General features: G+C 36.4%; 1 protein-coding gene across 1 annotated transcript in view; it reads left to right on the top strand.

Moving 5' to 3' along the window:
- The window catches only part of LOC111671956 (uncharacterized), an 85,385-nt gene that overhangs the window by 49,059 nt on the left and 11,763 nt on the right, over window positions 1–24,563 (top strand). Inside the window, exons 12-15 of the mRNA XM_023429208.2 lie at window positions 4,620–4,766; window positions 14,933–14,975; window positions 17,632–17,746; window positions 17,937–18,039. Coding sequence (XP_023284976.2) covers window positions 4,620–4,766; window positions 14,933–14,975; window positions 17,632–17,746; window positions 17,937–18,039 — 408 coding nt within the window. The remainder of the gene's footprint in view (window positions 1–4,619; window positions 4,767–14,932; window positions 14,976–17,631; window positions 17,747–17,936; window positions 18,040–24,563) is intronic.

The following is a 24,563-nucleotide window of genomic DNA, read 5'->3' as shown; positions in this document are numbered from 1 at the left end:
CATTAATGCAAAATTAATAGGGATGCCAGTATCACCTTTCTTTTGCTGCCGATACCAATACCGATCATCTGTGAGTGAAAACGGCTGATCCCCAGCTGAAAAACTGAATGTTTATGCAATGCGCTTGAATTGAAATTATTTGTTCTTCAAAGTACTTGAAGTGTGGCACAGTTTGTTACCATAAGTTGACTGCAATCATGATGGCTACACTGCACATATATACAAATCCCCTCCCTCCCCTCACTCACCTCACCTCCCTCTCTCTCTTATCACACTACTTCTTTTTGGAGTCCTGTTCATACTTGACATCCTGGTAAGCAGTTTCCTCTGCCTCCATTTTTCAGACCATAATTTTGATTGATAATTATCGTTGGGGACATAATTCTGTTGAGCCACCCAGCAGAGTGAAAGACTAGTAGAATAAAATAGAAATGGTCTGTTGTTGGGTGCATTCGAGCGTAGCCACAACAAATGAATGGATAAATCTCTCAGAGCTGCACTCTGCTCTGCCGATTCAAAGAGACCAACTGCCAGTGCCGCAGAGAGGGGGGAGAATTTACCTGTCCGTGAATTCCTTTCTCTCTCCTGCAGCCTAACTTTATGGCCTTTGATTTCAAACAAAGAACTTGTGATTTATTCTCTGTTTCTCCCTCTCTCTGTTTTTGTTTTGAGAAAACCTTCAAAGACTAGCTGTACCCCTAAAGGATTATCAGGTTGATTTCCACCAGACCTAAACACCTTGACAACCCAAAGAGGGGCTTGGTTGGGACTGTTGATCAGCCATGATTGTCTCTTATAATGCACATATATGAGCTGCTAATGATAGCACATTTAACATATATTGTTATAGTGTGTTACAGTCCACCCATTGTGAACATCTTCAAATCAGATACCTTCAAGTATTAAAATCTGCCATTATGTATATGATGCATTGTGAATCTAGATGAGCTTTAAAATCCATTCTTAACAAACAATTAAATCTCACCATAAGGTCCATTTAGTAGCTGCTCTGGACTTCTTAATTGTATCAAAGGTCGTCCTTAGCAGATGGAATTAGCCCCATTTCTATGGAAATGTATTCGTCCATATTTCCATTTTTCTGAGCACCTAGGAAGATGTAAATGCATAAATATGACATGAATGTAGATTAGATTGTAATCTGCATAAGAAATAAAGAAAAAGGGAAAAAATGGTGCGTATAGTGATCATGTCTGTGTGGGTCAAACTGATCACTATAAGCACCATTTTTTTTCCCAGTTTCCATTGTAAAGTATGTGTTTATATTCAAGATTTAGATCAGCAATATCAGTAATAACCCATCATACTGAACAGCTCATCATTTCATTTGTGAAATTGCCAGTCGATGTAAACACAAACTGATCAAAGACTCAACAGGTGTTGAAGATGTGTTTTCAGATTGACACTGCATTAAAAGGCAACCATTGAAAATGGTTGATACGGGCTAAGGGGAAAATTACAGTAATCTGACAGTATAAGTGTTGCCTTACTTGCATAGAAATGGCTTATTTGCATGTGGAATGGTGAAGCAATTATCAGCGGTAAATTTGGCACATTTGCAGATTGATGTATATCATAATGGTGAAGGTTGTTGTGCACGTCAGAGAAAGTAAATAGACATTAAAATGGAAAAACTTGCAGTATAACATTTCAAATAAATGATTTAGACACATTTATACAGCAGAAGATGATCTTGTAAAATTACTATTGAGGATTCCATGCACTCCTTCCATGAAGACAGGCACTCTGCTGTATACATCAAACTGATGTTATGGTAATCACTTGTAGAAGATGCTTGCTTGTTAATAAACATGTTTTCTCACTTCATTATTTAATGCAAATTTAACAAATTCATTTGGGAATTATTTCAGCAAGAAAATGGTGTTTTCACAAAGTAAACTTCAGGTTGTTTCAAATAGATTTTTGTTCATACTGCAGGTTTTTTGTTTGTTTTTTTCTGTCTTATGATAATTGCTTACTGAAGGTCATAGCCAAGTACATAATGATAAAAACATTGTATTACTCAGGCACAAAGATATTTCCTGCACCAAGTTATTTACGTAGTAACTGATATTGAAACTTATAACCATTAAAAATTAAGGGTTGAAGATAACTTACATTAGATGGACCAAAACACAGTGTACCCAGTATAGAAGCGATGCACTAAATGTACACAGTCAGAGGTATTTTTTCTGAAGAAGCTTTGCTCTTGAAATTCTTCCCTAAAGAATCCAGCACTAAGGGATTCAGCAGGGAGTACAGTAAACCTTGAGGGCTACACAGTACAGAACCCAGCAGACACGCAGCACTGAGTGAGGGGGTATACATAATACACAAAGAAATGGATGCCAAAGTCAAGCATGAGGACTATCATGAGCAAAGGAAAACTAGAACAGGAGGGGGCTGTGGTGTTGGAGGGAGTAAAATTATCAACACATACGGTAACCCTGGTGCCCAGCAGTTGGGTGAAAACTGTTTTACTATCTGCAGCAGGTTTGGGTTTAGAATGAAATCATCATCAAGAATGAGACTGTGAGTTTTCAAAGAGCACCTCATTTTCTTGATTGAGCGTATTTTATGATTCAGTGACCTGTCAAAACTAAAGCAATGAATAATTTCAGTTTAGAGTGGATTGGTCTTGCTGATAAATGTGTAATTAATTCACGATGGCGTCCTTGGGAGGTTTTAAAAGTACTACGTCTCTGTTTCCATGTCAGCCTTGTGACAATCTCTTCTCAAAAAGGAAAAACCAGTCTTGGAAGACTGCCATAACGTTATGCAGTCGCTTGAAATGTCTCAAAGGGGTTCTCCGGTAAAACTGAAATCTGCCTAGGACCACCAAACTCCTGCTTACATTGTTGAAGCTCCTGACTTCATCACAGGAAGTGAGCATCCTGTAACAGAAAACTCAAATAAAATCATTTGATTAACAGCTGTGGTCAATTAGCAGCTAACGCTAACTATTAGGCATGACTAGAGGTTTGACTGGTACGGTATGTTTTATCATGCTTTAGCATCGACAGATCAGGAGTAAGACCCAACAAATTCATAAAATTGAACAAATGACCACTGAACTATTTATATATGTATTTGTTCTGTTTCGGCACCATTTGGCTCATTACCGCCACCTACAGTATACAATCATTTGATATAGTGGGTCTGAAAAAAATCACTGTGATTGGCTGCTCCAGCAGAACACATATTGCAGTGATTTGTTGTTGCACGCACTGCTTCTTCCTTCGCTTAAAAATCACAAATTTTATATTGGATGAATCCAATGAGATCATGAAACTTTTTGAGTTGTTGAATTGGCAGCCTTGTGTTAATCTGCTGTTGACTAGCTAACATGTTAGCTAACTATTGCCTGTTTACACATTTAGAAAACACAGACCAATGGCAGTGTTCATTTGGAGTTTTGTTTCTGTCCACCTCCCTTTTTAGCTACTAAGCGCTCTACTATGTTCACCCGCTAGTCACTAACTTTTTTGTTTGCTGTTTGGTGCTGGGCTCCTTGTATGTTTCACCACTGCTGTGTGGTGAGAATGAATCACAAAAGTAAAGCTGTGTGCCATAAAAGCAAAACAGTGAGCTGAAAAATGTGACAATACTTTGAAAGGCTGAGGAGAACTGCAGAGTTAGGCGATAATTCTCTGTGGCTTGTTCACATTACACATTCATTTGATCCATTGTTCATATAAAAATGTTGATTATTGCAGCCTGGTGCCAGTGGTGACTAAGCAAGAGTGTGTGTCTTACTTTAGATTAGAGGCTGTGGTGTATCTTTGTGACTAATGGCCCTGTCTTGCAACATCCTCCTGGAAGAAACTGAAGCTTGTTTTTGGCCCTTTGGTAACTAATATCAACTGTTTAACATACATCTACATACTGTTTTAATCCCCATCTTTTTCACATCATGAAATGTATTTAATCCTGACCCCTCCACTCAAGAAAAGTTAGATGCATGCAAGTACATATCTTGGAAATTGTGCAATTACTTGTGGTGTTGTCTTTTGGATCATGATACTTTATCTTCATGTTGGCACAGAACAGCCATTAATGCTATAGCCATTTGTCCTTGACGGTCATAAAACACAGAGCCCTATACACTGTGATTGGATCAGACAGTAGCTATTTGAAACATGCTCTATCAAATAATGCGTAGAATAGCATACCGAAATAAGAAAGTTGCTATCAGGCCTGTAGGCAGCTATTTGTTCAATTTAAGAGCTCCTTGTACGCTTAGCTGTATACCTCTTTATATCTGTGGGAAAACTGTATCATATTGATTCAGAAACAAAATGTTGAATACACAGCACATACATTACATCACTGGGGCTCACAAGTTTGAATTGTTTTAAAAAGTACTTGGTTTTTAATAGTCAGGTTTTAAAGTGTTGAAAGTTTGATCAGCATATGTCACGGCCTATTTGAGTCACTAAATGTATAGGCTATATCCTGATTTGGAAGGGATTCATTTGTTTTAAAAATTAGATTCCATAACAGGAATGGAGGTATATGTTTGCTGATAAATGAGCTGCGTTTATTCACATCGTGGTACTTGTCATTTAGTAAATTTCTCTGGGTGTGTTTGTGTGTTTCAGGTGCTGGGCAGTGCTGGAAATTGTTCCCCAGACATCGTTACCAGAGAGGTGGATGGCAGTTGAGACAACTCAGCGTGACTCCAGCAGCCCAGCTGTTCCTCATTCCTCCACCCCCTCTCTGCTGTACTCCAACATCTCACTAGAGGAGTGAGTCTTCCTCTCCTGCTTTGTGTCTTTCATCATAACCATCAGTCGTTTAACCACAAGCCTACCTCTGCAGCCTGTAATTTATTGCTGCCAAACATATTGTTAGACATTAAGACAAGGCATTTACATCTACAGTCGTATTCTTTACTCCGGCCTGCAGTGGACATTTGTCATTAGATAAGAATCTTTGCTGTAACACATACTTTGATTGAGTATTTAATCAGTTCCAATAGGAATTGGTAGGATTGTCTTTCTGGAAGACATGCATATGCATTTGAGAATTAATTTGAGGCATATTCACATTATTTTCAGAAAACTTCTTATGCAGGCACCTCTCCGTGTGTGGTGTGTTGCTATGGCACAGCGTAGAGCAGCAATACATTAAAACTTCAAATTTTAGCATTGTAGCTACTATATGGTGGCACAGTTAAAGGCGCTATTTGTAAGTATTGCTATTGCTACATAGCCAGCATTAGCATTAACAGCTGTTTATTACCAATTTAGAGACGTTGCAAGTTCAGCATCAAACTTCTCTCACCAAGAGCTGAGAGACAAGAAACCAAGTTTGGTGGAAGAGAAGACTTACAAATACCCCCTTTAAGTACAGCAGGATGCAGTGATAAATACTGCACAAAACTATGCAGTGGTTGTTTTTCCACTGTAATGTGAATAACTATTTTTGCCCTCATTGCCTACTTATTTAAACTACACCACTGTTATTTTAATTAAGGGCCCAGACATTGAATACTGACGTTCAAAGGACGTTGCTATTACCTGATCAAATGAACCAAAATAAAACAGTTAATGCTCCAGAGGTCACATACAACCACTGTGTGGTTGATGGGCATAAGGCCTTACATGATCTTGGGACTAAGCCAAACCACTGATATTGGGTTGTCCAGAACAAAGCTGTAAGGCAAAAGGATATTTTTCTCAATAGAAAATCCTGTGCTTCTGATGAAATGCCACTCAAAGTCGACCCATCGGTCATCAGAAATGTTTATGATTTAGGTCAAAAGTTCAGTCATACAGCAATTGACAGAGATTGTCAACTTAAGGTCTACTTACGTGCTCGTTGTGGAGCTTTCAAACATATCACACAATCTTCATTAGCAGATGCTTTATCTTGAAAACAGCAGTGGACAAAACATTTGAAAACTCAGTTTCCACTGACTCATTTGTTTGTTTTGGAGTTTAAATTGTTAAAGGGATTAAAGGCAGATTCAATGAAAGGTGGTGCAGAGGACAGTGATGAACCATAGCCTATCAAAGCTACTATTCCAAATGATCCTCCATTATCTAAGTAAAATGACATATTATCAAATAACATCCAGTGATATCAGGCCAGTCCTTAAATAATTTGGCAGGCATGGAGCTATATTCTGTGCCATTACATCATCCACACTCACTCTTAGACCATAAAAACAGCAGCAGATTTCAATTTCTGATGTAAAGTTAGTTTTTTGTCATCAGAATCGTACAGTATGCTATTACACTGTAGCCCAAAGGTGACAGCAATGATACATCAGCAGGGAAGTGTGTGAATGTGCACAATTAGCAGCTCTTGTACTGAATATGTAATTGTTTCAAAGCATCCTTGAATTGTAATAGCTCCCTGGCTCAGGCCGTCCCTTCCCATTAATTCTTCCTTCATTCCACTGATTTGCAGAACAACCGTTTTTCATTCTGATTGCTTGGCATGAATTTTTATTTCTGTTATTCCCCCCACCCCCCACCCCCACCCATCACTGTTCATTGTTCATCTCTTTAAAAAGCAGAGCCTCTGTGACCCACATGGCTAATACAACCTCTGTGACAGGTACTCTGCTCTCTCTGCCGGTCAGAGCTGTGGCTTCCATAGAACAACATTGCCCCCTAGTGGAAAATTCATATTTTTATATATATTTATCTGGTGAGGAGCACATGGTTGTTATACTGCCTCAAATCCCAATCCTCCAACCTTGTTCCCCTCATCTTTTGAGTTTTTATGTTTTTTTAAAGCCATGTTAGGATGAAGGGGGTAATAACAAAAATGAAAGTGAGGACAGGGGATTTTTCCGTCTCTCCATCAGCCTCATGTCTTCTGTCAGTGGGATCAGGAACAGCAATTTGCTTTTAGACATCCTGCAGTTTTCTAAAAACTTGGGATTCTTGGGGAGCATCACTGCTCAGGTAAAGGTGATTGGGGAGATGGCCAAAATTGCATGAAAAATATAACTGGATGATTTTGTCCACCTTGTTGCTGAGTCCAAGTATAGATAGGCTGTGTAGGGTTGTGGTCAACACTGCATTAGTCCAGTCCAGTGCTCTCATTTATCAAATCATGAATATAACAAGGTCTAAATATGTGCACAGAAGCTGTTGGTAACATCCTACTACATGTTATGAACAATGAGAAATCTCACCTGTTCTACATCCATTTGCTTGTGCACGTACAGGCTCATTTACATACAGAAGCACCCCCAGAATGCCTTATAAGGTCAACACATCCCTTTGAAAGCCTCCGGTGGCCCTGCTGTGGGAGGATGAGAAGCATCACAGACAGTGCAGTTAAGATGCTGTAGTGCTCCAGGAGAAGGAGTGAGAAAAAAGCTTCCCATCATGCATCTAGACAGGACACAAGTCTGTTCATGTTCATTGTTACTGATGTCATTGTAATTACACTGTGACCACATTTTCACGATTTACACACTTCATTTGTTGTGATACAATCTGCTCTTATGAGCATACGCAGTTACACCGTGACTGATGTGCTGAGCACAATTGTCAAAAGGCTTAATTGAAACTGCTGCGTACTACACCTGATTATGCCCAAGGCTGCCACTGTACTAATGAAATCCAGCTAAACCGTACTGTCTTATTGGACACTTTCACAAGTGGCTTGTCCAACAATTAATAAAGACACAGCATGGAGACCAATCAAAAATGATTCATATTATGCAAAAGATTACAAATCTCTTTTAAATAGCTTTTTAATTGTTGAGTGTTTACAGCATTATAGGATACACAGCTGGCTATGTCAAAATTAATGAAATGCTTCTAATTGCATTATTATTATTCTTATTAACTATTGATTAGATAGATAATTAAATTTCATTAATTGATCCTTCATGAGTTAGTGAAGCTAAGTCCAAACCAACACCAAAGCCAAAGCACTGTCAAAGAGGAAGTTGAATAGGATAACTTCTCTGACATCTTTGTAGTCCTACTGATATAATAATGATAATACAAAAGGGTTAGGATCAAATTGTGCTTTTTGTTTTGATAAAAACGTGTCAAAGACAACATCTAGGGGATCATTTTGGTTGATATTTTGTTTGTTTAATTTACAAATAAGAATAAGAGAAGTGGCATTTGCAAATGTTGGTAGTCTGTCTTAACTTAATTTCATCTCCTTTGATGGGCCTGAACATTTCCTTGCAGCCAGTCTTGCTTTTGGAGTTTTTATCTTACTCTGAGCAGTGAGAGGGGGATTTTAATTTTGTCTCTTTAAGTAGTCTGTGTCAAAAAGCTGTGCAAAATTTAAATGAAGTCAAATTCAATGACAAAAAAAGCAAAAGCTGCAAACAGAAATAAACTTGCACAATCCATTTCTTCTCTCATTTGGAAATATAATTGATGTCAAACACTTAATATTGCCTGGAATGGTCTTCATTCTGCTCAAAGTCACGCATCGTTTGTTTCAGTCATGCGAGAGATGTCACTGAATCTAGTATGATGAGTGGATCAAGGCTGAGGCGGATAAAGGAAATACTTCACTCACTTACACACACACACACACACACACAGGAAACTTGCTGCAATAAGTCATCTCACTTTTATGAATACCTGAAAGTACAAAACCAAAGAGAGTGAAAGGTTTCATATATTATGATCAATCATCAATATTATGACGATACTTTCTGGGAGTGGAAGGAATACTGGTAATAAAATACTGTTAATAATGACCGTACAATTTAGAACAGCAATAATCAAGATTATAGTTTTTGCCATAATAATACAGCCACAGTGTTAGTTGTTACTTTCATTTTATTTCTTCTGCCTCCAGTCTTTCTCCTTTTTATGCTCATTTTTATTCAGAGCTTCCAACATGCTTAAGTGACAGAAAAAGAAATAAAGTGAAAAATCAAAAATATCAATTTTAATGTGCATGTTTCCTCTGCCAAAGGGCTTTGGTATCCAGTCCCGTTCTCCCTCACCTTTTGCAGAAAAATAGGTTGTCATTCCGTCTCTCTCATAAACTGAAGGACCTGGAGAAAAATACATCAAATCAGAATTTAAAATAAGAGTGCTTTTGACAGCAGAGTACACATGGCATCTCTCCTAGTTTCAGCGCCAAGGTTAGACTATGAAAGCACACGGCACTGTCCTGTGAGTGTGTCCACTCCTGTGAAAGCTGTAACCTTATCCTTGTTCATCAGAATGGACGAGGGGAAGCCATCCATGCTTTCATTCAGGGCACTCAGGTGAATACAGGTGTCAGATGTGCCAGCTTGGGACTTTGCACAGTCTGAGAGACATGCAGCAAAAAGCTCTTCTCAGAGGTCAAACAGTGAGTCAGCACCTTGCCTCAGGACAGCTAGCTGTCATCAGCGCATAGCAACAGGTGGAAGACTTAGCAGCCCATATTGCCATGAATATTTCTATATAGAGCTGAAGTTAATTGCTTATGCTACTTCATGCTGATCATCAGACCACTGGCAACTGAAATTAGGGAGTCAGAAATCTGTCAAGCGTTGGATTTCTCCACATAAGTGCTGTATTTTTATAGCCACAAATAATAGAACAAAGGTGTAACGTCAGCTGCTAAGATTAGCAAGACTATTTAACTTGCTATCTACAGTGCTAAGCTACCGAGACTTCAGCCAAGAGTTAGCATACAATTAGCTGAACATATTTTTCTTGAGTCACAGGTTAACCTCCTAGGACCTGGCGTCCACATATGTGGACCTCACATTTTTGGTTCTCTAGACCACAATACTAACTTTTTCTCAACAAGGGCCTGGTGACCACATATGAGCCATGTTCAGAAATTGAAATGAACAGTTTACAACAGTAACAATGCAAAATGTTCAGAATGTTTTTTACTTTGTTACAGACATACGTCTTTCTGCAACTGTTAGCAGTACTTCAAATGAGCCATATTGCTCAAAGGGGCACAATTGTTCTTTCTCATTTTGTTTTTGCACTCAGGAAAATGCTGCTGTGTTCTGGCACCAAATAAATAGTTTTGCACATCATTAATCAATTGTCTCTTTATTGGTTTCTATCGAAATTTAAAACTAATGTCCTCATATGTGGACATCATTTTTCTCAGAAACTACATCATGTAAAAAGATAATTCTTTGTTGTTACACTCATCAGGTCCCAATCAGCCTAAATAGCAAAGAGAAATTAAAAATGCACACCATGCAAGAGTTCGGGTCTTAGGAGGTTAAGTTAGAAAAATCCCTGTTCAGGACTGACATCCACAGCAACATGGAAGCCAATGTAACTCCAGTCCCACATGCTATATTAGAGTTAATAGATCTGTGCTCCTCTTAACTGGTTTAAAGGGGATTTGTCTATGATGGCTTTGTTACTCATCAGTTTGTCCTCATCTCCTCAAATCCTTTTCTTATGCAATAGTTTGACAAATACTAACAATAAAGCATATGTGGCCTTTATATTGCTTGTCCAAGTAAAACATCTTTACTTCTTTACCTGCCCTAAATGGCAAGTGAAATTTTTATTTTTGCCTTTTTTATTTCTTTAGCCAGGATAATTATTCTAAGTTTTAAGCCCTAAGATGCAACTGATTTTTTTGTGTGTGTGTGTGTGTGTGTGTGTGTGTGTGTGTGTGTGTGTGTCATCATCTACTGGTGAGGATGCTGTGAGCTTTACCCTTGGATCTTTTCTGCACCATAAGAAGGCCCTTTACAGTTTTCTTGTTCTCCTATGAGTCTGCTGGAGCGGGCGTTTTTAATGAATCCATTTAATGTTAGTTAGCTAGCTACAGTTAATAAAATCTATCAGCAACAGTTTCAAAAAGTACACTGAATTTTCAAGTATTATATCTGCCTCCATGACTATTGTAAATGTGCAAGTTGCAAATGTGTTACACTGGAAAGCTCAACAGTATTTAAAGGCGTAGCGAAGGGTCAATTGCTGACTAACATTTCCTTAAACTGAGGATTGTTGTTCTCAGTGGCAGCAGCCTCAGTGGAGAAAAGACGTGGTAAAATGTAGACAGAGGAATCTCCCTAACCAGTGTGATAATCCCACTCTCCTTCTTGTCATCACAGCTGCTCATCACATAAACCCACACAACTGGTCCCCTGAAAACTCTGCAATTATGACGTTATTTATACAGTCTGCTGATAGCTGCCCTCTTCATCCTGTTTGTCAGGCAGTTCTCAGCAGTTTCACACCCAGTTGGTCTATCACAGAAGGCAGTGCTTTGGTATGTGCATGATATCATCACGTTGGAGCACAAACACACACACACACATCTCACATCTGTTGCTTTTCCATTTGTATCTGAAAATGGAACATTTGCCGATATTCCTGAAGCTTTTTTTTTTTTTTTTCCTTTTCACAGCGTTTGCTCAAAGCCGGCGACAAAAGCTGTTTCCTGACTGTATGAGGCTTATTAGCTTTGGTGATTTGAAACACCATAAATGATGCATGCAGTGTTGTGTCTTTGCTGTTGCTTGTCCTCTTAATTAGTTTTGTCTCCCTGATCCCCCTGCTGTGACTCAGCATGTCACAGCCCATGCAGACTATAAAACCCACTGGCTGAGCAGCCGCTGCGGTACGGCAGCTGAAGAGGAAGAGAGTGAAAGAGAAGGAAAGGAATTAAAGACTGAGGCAGATGTGAGATATTGCTGGGATGTTGTTAATTCAGATCCCATTAGATGCTTCATGAAGCAATACCTAACATTATGCTTTGTGGAAAAAATACAATAACAGTCGCTGTCACACCCGTACACACATACTCACTCAATGTCTTAGAGAGTTTAGTAGATTAACACTAGTAGGAATAATTCTCTGAGGATTTTCTGAAACTTTTTGCAAAAAATAAACCTATTGTTGATTCCTTCTCTGTGGGTCTAGTTTCTTACCTGTAAACAACAGTATTTTTAATATTATCTGGCAAAGGGATGCTCAGTAATAAAAACATGGAATAATTTTATACTTCATAACTCTAACATTTCATTATCTTACAACCCTCCTGTTCAGTTAATGTGCTATTCAACGCATTATATTGAACCCCTGGCTTTTTACAGAAGGTGAGAGAAGCTGTGGATACAATTATTATTTTAATCCTTTCATCTCATGATCGGTGGTTAATAGTCTTTTTATCCGAGGATAACAAATTCAATTACGTGATAATATATTAATTATCTTGTTATCTAAAGGAATAATCGTAATATTCCTATGGTACTAAGTAAGCATTTGGATGTGGCCTATATTGTGTATTAGATGAAAACTATAAACTCAGCTACCAGTCTAGTAGCAACACTGAGCCAAACTAATGTTATCTGATACAGTGTTATAACCTTTATGAAGTTTATAATGTTTCACTTTGTTGAAGTTTTAAAGTGTTAATTCAACTTAATGGATGTTTTGGGGGTTAGAGTTTGTGGTGATGTTGAACTGTCTTGTGTTTGTATTATCTAATCACTGTCATTGATATAAATGCGAGGTGCAGTATGAGTTTCAAGTCGTATCAAAACTGGAGACCATCTTGCGATGAAGTCACACCGGCCACAACACCAGTCAATATGTTGACATTCTGGGTCAGATATCTCGTCAAAAACCAAAATATTGGACGAATGGAAAGGAAATGATCTGATGATGGTGCCACAGGAGCATTTGGGGAATTTCATGGCAATCCCATATTAGCTGTTGAGACATTTCAATCTAAATCAATAATGTCACCTGTTTGTGGCACGAGATGAAAAGTCAGGAGTTCACCAAAGTCATTATGATACATCTTCTTGAGACTATGAATGTCCGTACAAAATGTAATGGCTATTTATTGAATATTTGTCCAGTTACTTCTCTCCAACCAAACTATTGGACTAACTAACCCAAATTTGCCATGATAGGGGTGTGGTTTAACCGATGGCATTGTTGGCCAGACTAAACAATATCTAAGCAGCTGTAGGAAGGATTGTCATGAAAGCCTCAGGGCTCATCCTCTAGGAAGCATCAGTATCAATATACCAAATTCTACAGCAGTCTGACCAGTAGTTGTATAGACTGTTGTGGGTTAAAGTTTTGGAATGACTGATTCACCTTCATATGTGTACAATGATGTTATCATGATATTCATTTGGTCATTTTGCCCAGCCCTTGTGAGTGAGCAATAAAACCATGCAGCCATGCAGGACACACTGGCTGTGTAACAGATGTCATCCACACACTGTGCACCAGTGCTGTTTGCATCATAAGCTCATGTTTCGTTTTGTTTTTCTTTTACTTCATCTCCTTTCACTTCTTATCACTTCCTGTTCCAGTGAAGATTTTGGTTGTGTTCATCTGGCTGCAACGGAAAACAGGGGAAAGAAGTAATGAAACCTACAACACATTAAAGCAGGAGCAGACAAATGGCCAAAATTAAAGTTAAAATGGAAACACTGATTCATAGTTTTAGCCCTGGCCTGCCATATGTTTTACTACCATTTGTGCCTCATTTAATATTAAGGACGATATATCCTGCACTGTAGTATTCTTGTATCTCCCCAGGAGATCCCTCTGCAGCCTGGGAGCTGGCCAGCTACCAGAGAAAGAGAGAGATACAGGCTCTATATACTGTGTATATCAGTGTTAATGAAGATTAATTCATGTAGAGGGCAGCCTTTTATAAATGATGATTACTGTGATAAATGTAAAGGAACAGAGAGATTTTGTATGAAACCAAACTTTAGCCTTGTGATTGAATTGAATACAGTGGAAACATAAAGTATTCAGACCCCTTCACTTTTTCCAGACTTTGTGTTGTGGATTTAATTTGGATAAAACTGACATTTTTGCCCATCAGTCTGCACTCAATAACCCATAATGACAAACATCTTCCAGAATTTTTTACAAATGTATTAAAAATGACAGAATGAAATCTGTCATTTACAAAAGTATGCAGACCCTTACTGTGGTAGAGTGAAAACTCTTTGCTTTAATTATCCTTGAGATGTGTGCAGAACTTGATTAGAGGCATTATAGCATTATATAAAACCTACTCACACCCCACAAGCGTACACAAGGCTCAGCTCAGCAGGGATTATAACATAACACATTGCCAGAGCCAGGTTTTGCCATTTTAACATTTAGAGAAAATACTGCAGGTTTGAGTGTGCAGTTTTGTGATTTTGTTGTTTTCCTATAACCCAACTCTAACTCACTGTAAATAGGCTGCACAAAAATCTAACTGCATTTCTGTAGTGGTTTAACAAGCCCTCATTTGCTCCCTCTCTGCACTTCCTCCGGAGGGGAATCCCTCTCGCTGTGTTATGTGATGTTCCACTTCTCCAAGACTAAAGTGGACTTCTGTGAGATGGACCCTCCGAGGGCGGAGGCAGCAAGTGAACAAGGATGTAGTTTCTCAAGCCACATAAACTACTCAACATTTATTTCATGGTTGTGAGAACCAGTTTCCGTTAATAGTAACATATTTTATGATTTTACATTGTGTGTTTGTGTCTGTGTTGTAAGCCACTCTCATTGTGTCACTCCTATTGTTTTTTTGCTTTTTTCTTCAAAAAATTCAAGTTCACCACCTTTGGAAATAGGGAGGAAATCTCCCATTAATTAGGTGTTGCTCTCTGATTCAATTGCTCTGTTGAAATGAACATGTTTTACATAATTTTCTGGAAATGTGACATGGTAACCATGTTTAATGACAGAATTATGACAAGAATTATTTGTTCAGTATTTTATATCTCCATTTGAACTGACACACTGACACTAACATGTGAATGGCAGAGAGCAAAGACGACAACAATGTTAAAAGATTGAGGAATAAGTTGCCAGTGTGGTGCAGGTGAAGTGGCATTACAGCTGTTTAACATCAGCTTCTGCTTGGCTAAAGATTTGCTTTGCTCAGTGATACAGTAGTGCCCGAGGGAGGAAAGACAGATAAACTACCTTTTCTCTTCTCTTGTATGTGTTTGTTTTCCCCTCAGGTCTGAGAAAGCAGGAGAGATTGCAACCATTCCACTGACTAAGGTAAGACTCCACACTCAGGTAGGTGTTTTAACCTCTGCCATTTTTACATCACATAAATACCAGGGAATTCCCCCACAGACAGTGGAGCTAGTCAAGACTCTCAGGTGAGTGGGGAATTGTCTTCTAGAGCAAAAACGCGTAGATATCCTATCACCTGAAAGACAGTGTGAAAGGTGTTGCAGTGTTTTAGTTTCATTACGGACGTATAGAGCTACTGTGGGTGAGAGAAATCAAATAAATGTCTTTTTTTTTTCTTTTTTTAAAAAGAAACACTGTTTTCTTCCTGAACTCTCATGGGGCCCACTTGAAAACTATTTTTGTCCCTTGACTTAATGATGTGAGTCAGCTTGGAGAAGACTGTTTGGCCAACTGGGTGTCCTTAGCACCTCAGGAGCTGTGGTGCATACAAGACAGGTGGTGATGCTGGAGGAGGAGGATGGAGTCAGTGTGGCCTGAGTGCTTACACACCGCTTGCAGCAGAAACCCCTCTGTTTATTACTGGACAAACAATGAAAAAAAAGGCGTAATTAACAGCACAAACAGAAGAACGGAAGGCTGATGGGCTGAGAAGAGAAGCCACATAGACCAACCCCAAAAGGGTCATAGGATCTGGTGTCCTCAGTCTAACCTAAACCCACACCAAAACGAAACCTAACAGGACTAGCACATATAATCACATATAACATTTCATCAGCTGAACTGATGGTAAGCCTATTGGGGAAAAAAATCAGGTCTCAGGTGATTAATGTAACAACAATGACCCTCTTTGTCTCCACTTTATGACCATCACAATGACGTCTGCAGTAATAGTAACAAAAGGAAGTGTAGTGCAGAAATAATAATAAAAACCAATACCAGGCTACATCTAAATGCTACAGAGTCATGGATATGTTCACTAGCAGGCCTACACTGCAAAGTGTTTGGTGTCAAGCTGCCATGATAATATCTATAAACTAACTTACTATTTACCAGTGTACTAGGTAGTAAAAATATAGGATGTAGTATTTTTTAAGATTAAGGAATGAAGGAGATTAAGCACCAATTATGTTGGTATGATTTAACATCTACAACTACTATTATACTTTTACTGTGCAACAACACATTTTTAATTAACTTAAAATATTTAGCTTAAATATTTAAATCTTAAAATGATGAGGTGCTCAAATATTTGTTTCCACTGTGTGTGTGTGTGTGTGATGACCAATAATGGTTATCATTCTGGTGAGAAGCGATCTGTAAACCATCTGAAAACTCTTAAGAGTCAAACCCCATACGCAAATGTAATACATATATTGAATTTCCATATATGATAGAAATATATATGAACATGTAAAATAAAAACATGCACAAACGTTATATACAAAACCCATTAGAAATTGGAAAATGTTCATATATTGACATATATGTCTAGCCCATACAAATATGTATGTTATGTATTTATGCTTATGTTGTGGACATATGTTACATAAATGTACATCCCAAAGCCTGTCAATATATGTTGATATTATATACAGTGGGTTCCAAAAGTCTGAGACCATTTTTCCAGAATGGGAAGAAGATAGACATGTTTTAAATTGATGGGAAATTAATAAGAAAAACACATATAAGCATGTCGAATTTTCATATATATGTTGTTTTAATAAACTTGCATATATGAATTAAATATATTTTTTAAAATATGCACATATATGCTATAAATTTATGTCTTCATATATTCAGAGGATGTATATGTGATAATAGTATATCACCTGATAGGTGACATACTGTATATGGCAGCATCACCGATGCTGTACCACAGTGAATACACCATATTGATATTTCCTAGTCACAGTATGCTCAGGCTGCATGTGAAGCTACTGCAATAGAACTACTGTACAATAGATAGTATATGGTATGTGCAGCACATGCAGAGCCGGATAACGGTTTGTGGTGAAACGATTATCTGGCGAGATGTGATCTGAGTGCGTTCGCATTCAATTATACATGAAACAGTGCTTCTAGCTAACAAGTCCCCCAGCTAACAACTTACTTGGATGGTAAATTGAAACATGCAGCAATTAGCTGTAGTGGCTGGCTGGGCCTGGCTGACAAACTAATTGGTAGTAAGAGAGTGCACAGTGGGGCTGTCCTGGCCTGATCTCGCTCAGGGCAACACTGTGTAAGATTTTTATGTAAAAATCCACACATCTTATCAACTAACTCCAAAATGGGACTCGGGCCCACACACATGCTTTACAAATTCACCCTCAGACTCTCTAGTGCAAATAGAGTCCAAGTTAATTGTGTCTGTCATGAAACTAAACTTTATGCAGTTGTACAGCTACAAGTCAGCAGGTCTTCATTCCAACTGAAGTTGTGATTTCAGTCATGAGCACAACTTTAATCAGGAAGCTAATCAGTGAAAAACATTAGGCCAGAACAATAACCTGTGTAATGACACACAGTCTTGTGTCATTTTAACAAATAGAGCATTTTTTACAATTAATTCCAATATAGTGAATTATCATAGCAGCAACATACTGTTAAAATGTATTACATATATTATCAGTGTAAAGACTTAGGTGCTAAAGTATGAAAAAATATGCCTCCCTTCTTCTTTGTGTCCTCATTTTCAATCTCCGCCATCGTCCATCACCCTCCCCACCAACCCATGCAGATTATTAATGAACGTTACAGGGCATACTCCTGGGTGGCTGAGCTGATCCAGGTGTTTATAGCCATCAGCATCACTGTGTCCTTCCTGGTGATGGGATCTGCCATGAAACACACAAGTAAGTTTACGCCTGTCTGAGTGTCATTCAATAACTCACTCTGCTCCTCTGTTACACTTGACGTTGCTACCACAGAGACAATTTGGATTCAAAGAAAATTGTTGTTTTACTTTAATGTGCTAGGCAGTAGATGGGCTGGTAATGTAGATGATTATGAATGTTTGCGTTGACTGGTTGTGTTTTCCTCCAGTTGATGGTCTGGTGAGCTCGATGTGGAGCAGACGACTAGAGTGGCTGTCTAAAGCCTGGGAGCGAAACCTACCAAAGAAACAGCACGTCTGCTCAGCACGAAGGTGAGGGGTGACAATAGATAAGAGGGGAGAGAAGCCTTAGTGTTTCATTTGGTGGAGCTTTTAAAGGATGAAAAATGTGGCCTGATGTGATGGTTAATGTCACAAACTGTCAGGAAATTAGAGGGAGCTCACACCATCTTAAGGTGTCAGTGTGCCAGGCTCAACATCAGCCGGTGATACACAAAATTTTGTGTACATTTCTGAACAGAAGCTGATTGTTACCCTTTCTTAACAACATTTTTATTTTGAATTAGATTTTTTTTTTTTTCTTTCATTATCATGGCATTATCATTAGACGTGCATGGTTACTGTATGACTTTCAAAACACCAAGTGGCGCTATATGGATGTGTTCAAAGAAAAGAACTGGAACTGACGCACCAACATGGAATACAGTCATTATTAATGCTGTTAGTTACACCTATGGTCATGTTCAAATGATATCCATGATGAAGGCCTGTAGAATGGAGCAGATAGTTTCTGCATGTCAAGCAGTTTAAAGGCTCCACACCTACACAGGTTTTTTCACTCATTCCTCCACTTAGACCTCAGGACTGTGTGGGTGTGAACAGACCAGGCTGGGCTGATATCTCCCTCACTCTCCTATTCACTTATGTGGCATGTTCTCGTTTGCCTCTTGTAGTTTCCGTTCAATGTTGAAATAGTGTCAAAACATCCTGTATGTCTCTCTAAGACGCATACATTATGTTTCAAAGTGTAACTACAGTCAATCAGTCTTTGGTCTTTCGAAGTAACCTTTACAGGGTCTGTCCCCTTTGATAATGGCAGCTGATGTTACACTGAAATTAGCTGTTGTTAACTTAAAAAACACAATGAGAAGTGGTACCAGTGATTTCAACATGTTCAGTCATACAGTAAATGTTGTCAGATCCCCGATCAGTGGAGCCACTGAATGATCATTATATGAGTGAAAGAGTGGAATGGAGGAGAGCCTGTTAACATCATAGTATAGTATGGCATAAAAATATCAAAAAACATCATAGTAAAATAAGGTATGAAGATGCCAAAAAACGTCATATTATACCAAAACATAAAACATCATTCTATATTAAAGCATAAAAATGTCAAAAAACATCATGGTATAGTAAGGCATGAGACGTTAAATTATAGAAAAGCATAAAATGTCAAAAAACGTTATAGGACAGTAAGGCATGAAGTTGCCAAAAAAAGTCACTGTATAGTAAGGAATAAAGATGCTTAAAAAATTGAAAATCGTCATAATATCAAAGGGATAAAAATATAAAAAAACATAATTGTATAGTAAGGCATGAAACGTCATAGGATCGTAAGGAATTAAAATCTCAAAAATCGTCAGTAAGGCAGAAAATTGTCAAAAAAAACATCATTGCACTGTATATTAATAAATAAAATGTCACAGAATAGTAAGGGATAAAAATGTCAAAAAACGTCATAGTATAATAAGGGATGAAAAAGTCATTGTATAGTAAGGCATAAAAATGTCATAAAATGTCATAGTATAGTAAGGCATAAAAACGTCAAAAAACGTCATAGTATTGTAAGGCATAAAATGTCACAATATAGTAAGGCATAAAACGTAATAGTATACTATAACAAAAAAAATTCAAAAAACATCAAAGTATAATAAGGCATAAAGATGCCAAAAGAAGTCATACTATTGTAAGGCATAAAATGTCACAGTATGATAAGGCATAAAAACGTCAAACAAGGTCATAATATTGTAAGGTATCAAGATGACAAAAAAGTCACAGTATAGTATGGCATAAGAACATCAAAAAACGTCATAGTATAGTAAGGCATAAGAACATCAAAAAGCGTCATAGTATAGCAAGGCATGAAATGTCAAAATTCGTCATTGTAATGTAAGGTATACTCCTTGACAGGCACAAAAATGTCAAAAAACGTCTTATTATAGTATGGCATAAAAATGTAAAAAAACTTCATAGTATAGTAAGTCACAAAAATGTCAAAAAAAACATCACAGTATAGTAAGGCATATAAAGTCAAGTGATTTGCCCTTTAACCAATATTGCATGCAATTATCGACACACTAAACCGGGAACTTTCACAATGACAGGCAACACTACTAACCAGTGGACTACCATGAAAACAGAGTAGGGCATGAAAATTCATAGTATAGTAAGGCATAAAGATACCAAAAAAAGTCATATTATAGTAAGGTACATAGTGTCACAGAATAGTTTGGCATAGAACGTCATTGTATAGAAAGGCATAAAAATATCAAAAAACATAATAGTATAGGAAGGCATAAAAACATCAAAAAACGTCATAGTACATCAAGGCACGAAAACGTCAAAAGTAAGGCATAAAGCCTCACAGGCACAAAACGTCAAAAGACATGGTAGCATAGTAAGGCATAAAGATGCCAAAAAAAGTCGTAGTATTGTAAGGCATAGAATGTCACAGTATAGTACTGCATAAAACGTCATAGTATAGCATGGAATAAAATAGTCAAAATACGTCATAGTATAGTAAAGCATTAAATGTCATAATAAAGCTTGGCAAAAAAAATATCAAAAAACATCATCTTATAGTCAGGCATAAGAACGTCAAAAAACATAATAATATAGTAAAGCATAAAAATATCAAAAAACATCATAGTATAGTAAGGCATAAATCATCATAGTATATAGTAAAGTATAATATATATGGCAAAAAATGTCAAAAAACGTCATATTATAATAAGGCTAAAAATGGCAAAAAAGGTCATAGTATAGTATGGCTAAAAAATTTGAAAAAACGTCATAGTATAGTATAGCAAAAAAATGTCAGAAAACATCATAGTATCGGAAGGCGTATGAACGTCATGGTATAGTAAGGCAAAAAAATGTCAAAAAACGTAATAGTATAATAAGGCTTAAAAATGGCAAAAAAAAACTTCATAGTATAGTATGGCAAAAAATGTCAGAAAACGTCATAGTATAGTATGGCAAAAAATGGGAAGAAACATCGTAGTATAATAAAGCATATAGACGTCATAGTATAGTAAGGCTAAAAAATGTCAAAAAACGTCATAGTATAGTAAGGCTGAAAAATGTCATGGACACAAGATATTCTTAACTAGGACCTGAACCATCGACCCTTGGAATGAAAGGTAACTCTTCTAACCACTGTACTACCCTCAACGGTAGCAGTAAGCTATATGAGAGTAAACTTTACACATGGCAGAGTATAGTGAAACACAGAGACATCATAGTATAGTAAAGCAAGAGATGTCAAAAAACGTCATATTATAATAAGGCTAAAAATGGCAAAAAACGTCATAGTATAGTAAGGCTAAAAAATGTGAAAAAACGTCATAGTATAGTAAGGCTAAAAAATGTGAAAAAACATCATAGTATCGGAAGGCGTATGAACGTCATGGTATAGTGAGGCAAAAAAATGGCAAAAAAACGTCATAGTATAGTAAGGCTAAAAAATGTGAAAAAACGTCATAGTATAGTATGGCAAAAAATGTCAGAAAATGTCATAGTATAATATAGCAAAAAATGTAAGAAAACGTCATATTATAGTAAGGCATAAAAATGTCAAAAAACGTCATAGTATAGTAAGGCATATAAACGTAGTAGTATAGTAATGCTTAAAAATATCAAAAAACATCATAGTATAGTAAGGCCTATAAACGTCATGGTATAGTATGGCACAAAATGTCAGAAACGTCATAGTATATTATGGCCAAAAATGGCAAAAAACTTTATAATATAGTATGGCAAAAAAATGTGAAAAAACATCATAGTATAGTAAGGCATATAAACGTAGTAGTATAGTAATGCTTAAAAATATCAAAAAACATCATAGTATAGTAAGGCCTATAAACGTCATGGTATAGTATGGCACAAAATGTCAGAAACGTCATAGTATATTATGGCCAAAAATGTGAAAAAACTTTATAGTATAGTATGGCAAAAAAATGTGAAAAAACATCATAGTATAGTAAGGCGTATAAACGTCATAATATAGTAAGGCTTAAAAATGTCAAAAAACGTCATAGTATAGTATGGCAAGAAAATATCAAAAGACGGCGTAGTATATTATGGCAAGAAAATGTCAAAAGACGGCGTAGTATAGTATGGCAAAAAATATCAAAAAACTTCATAGTATAGTAAGGCAAAAAAATGTGAAAAAATATCATAGTATAGTATGGCAAAAAAATTTGAAAAAACATCATAGTATAGTATGGCAAAAAAATTTCAAAAAACGTCATAGTATAATAGTATGGCAAAAAAATTTCAAAAAACGTCATAGTATAGTAAGGCGTATAAACGTCATAGTATAGTAAGGCTAAAAAATGTCAAAAAACGTCATAGTATAGTATGGCAAAAAAATGTGAAATAACATCATAGTATAGTAAGGCATATAAATGTCATATTATAGTAATGCTTAAAAATATCAAAAAACGTAACAGTATAGTATGGCTAAAAAATGTCAAAAAACATCATAGGATGGTAAGGCGTATGAACGTCATAGAGTAGTAAGGCTTAAAAATGTCAAAAAACGTCATTGTATAGTACGGCAAAAAAAATGGTAAAAAATGTCATAGTGTAGCATGGCAAAAAATTGCAAAAATGTTTATAGTCTAGTATAGCAAAAAAATATGAAAAAACATCATAGTATAGTAAGCCGTATAAACGTCATACTATAGTATGGCAAAAAATGTCAGAAACGTCATAGTATAGTAAGGCTAAAAAATGTCAAAAAACGTCATAGTATAGTAAGGCATAAAAATGTCAAAAAACGTCACAGTATAGTAAGACTTAAAGACGTCATAGTATAGTATGGCAAAAAAATGTCAAAAAACGTCATAGTATAGTAAGGCAAAAAAATGTGAAAAAACATCGTAGTATAGTATGGCAAAAAAATGTGAAAAAACATCATAGTATAGTAAGGCATATAAACGTCATAGTATAGTAAGGCATAAAAATGTCAGAAAACGTCATAGTATAGTAAGGCATATAAACGTAGTAGTATAGTAATGCTTAAAAATGTCAAAAAACATCATATTATTGTAAGGTGTATAAACATCATAGTGTAGCATGGTAAAAAATGTCAGAAAACGTCATAGTATAGTATGGCAAAATAATGGCAAAAAACGTCATAGTATAGTAAGGCGTATAAACATCATAGTATAGTATGGCAAAAAATATCAAAAAACGTCGTAGTATAGTAAGGCGTATGAACGTCATAGTATAGTAGGGCTTAAAAATGTCAAAAAACTTTATAGTCTATTATGGCAAAAAAATGTGAAAAAACATCATAGTATAGAAAGGCGTATGAACGTCATAGTATAGTAGGGCTTAAAAATGTCAAAAAACTTCATAGTATAGTAAGGCTTGAAGACGTCATAGTATAGTATGGCAAAAAAATGTGAAAAAACATCATAGTATAGTAAGGCATATAAATGTCATATTATAGTAATGCTTAAAAATATCAAAAAACGTCACAGTATAGTATGGCTAAAAAATGTGAAAAAACATCATAGTATAGTATGGCAAAAAATGTGAAAAAACTTTATAGTCTAGCATGGCAAAAAAATTTGAAAAAAACATCATAGTATAGTAAGGCCTATAAACGTCATAGTATAGTATGGCAAAAAATGTTAGAAAACGTCATAGTAAAGTATGGCAAAAAATGTCAGAAACGTCATAGTATAGTGAGCCTAAAAGATGTCAAAAAATGTCATAGTATAGTAAGGAATAAAAATATCAAAAAACGTCACAGAATAGTATGGCTAAAAAATTTCAAAAAACATCATAGTATAGTATGGCCAAAAATGTCAGAAAACGTCATAGTATAGTAAGGCAAAAAATGTGAAAAAACATCATAGTATAGTATGGCAAAAAAATGTGAAAAAACATCATAGTATAGTAAGGCGTATAAACGTCATACTATAGTAAGGCTTAAAAATGTCAAAAAACGTCATAGTATAGTATGGCAAGAAAATATCAAAAGACGGCGTAGTATATTATGGCAAGAAAATGTCAAAAGACGACGTAGTATAGTATGGCAAAAAAATGTCAAAAAACTTCATAGTATAGTAAGGCAAAAAAATGTGAAAAAATATCATAGTATAGTATGGCAAAAAAATTTGAAAAAACATCATACTATAGTATGGCAAAAAAATTTCAAAAAACGTCATAGTATAATAGTATGGCAAAAAAATGTCAAAAAACGTCATAGTATAGTAAGGCGTATAAACGTCATAGTATAGTATGGCAAAAAATGTCTGAAAACGTCATAGTATAGTATGGCACAAAATGTCAGAAACGTCATAGTATAGTAAGGCTAAAAAATGTCAAAAAACGTCATAGTATAGTATGGCAAAAAAATGTGAAATAACATCATAGTATAGTAAGGCATATAAATGTCATATTATAGTAATGCTTAAAAATATCAAAAAACGTAACAGTATAGTATGGCTAAAAAATGTCAAAAAACATCATAGGATGGTAAGGCGTATAAATGTCATAGTATAGTAAGGCAAAAATGTCAGAAAACATCATTGTAT

Source organism: Seriola lalandi, unplaced genomic scaffold (genome assembly GCF_002814215.2).
Source record: "Seriola lalandi dorsalis isolate HSWRI2012SDOR001 ecotype SW California unplaced genomic scaffold, Sedor1 jcf7180002054890, whole genome shotgun sequence".
Lineage (NCBI taxonomy): Eukaryota > Metazoa > Chordata > Actinopteri > Carangiformes > Carangidae > Seriola > Seriola lalandi.
Note: the sequence above shows the minus strand (reverse complement) of the source record. Positions and strands in the feature narration are given on the sequence as shown.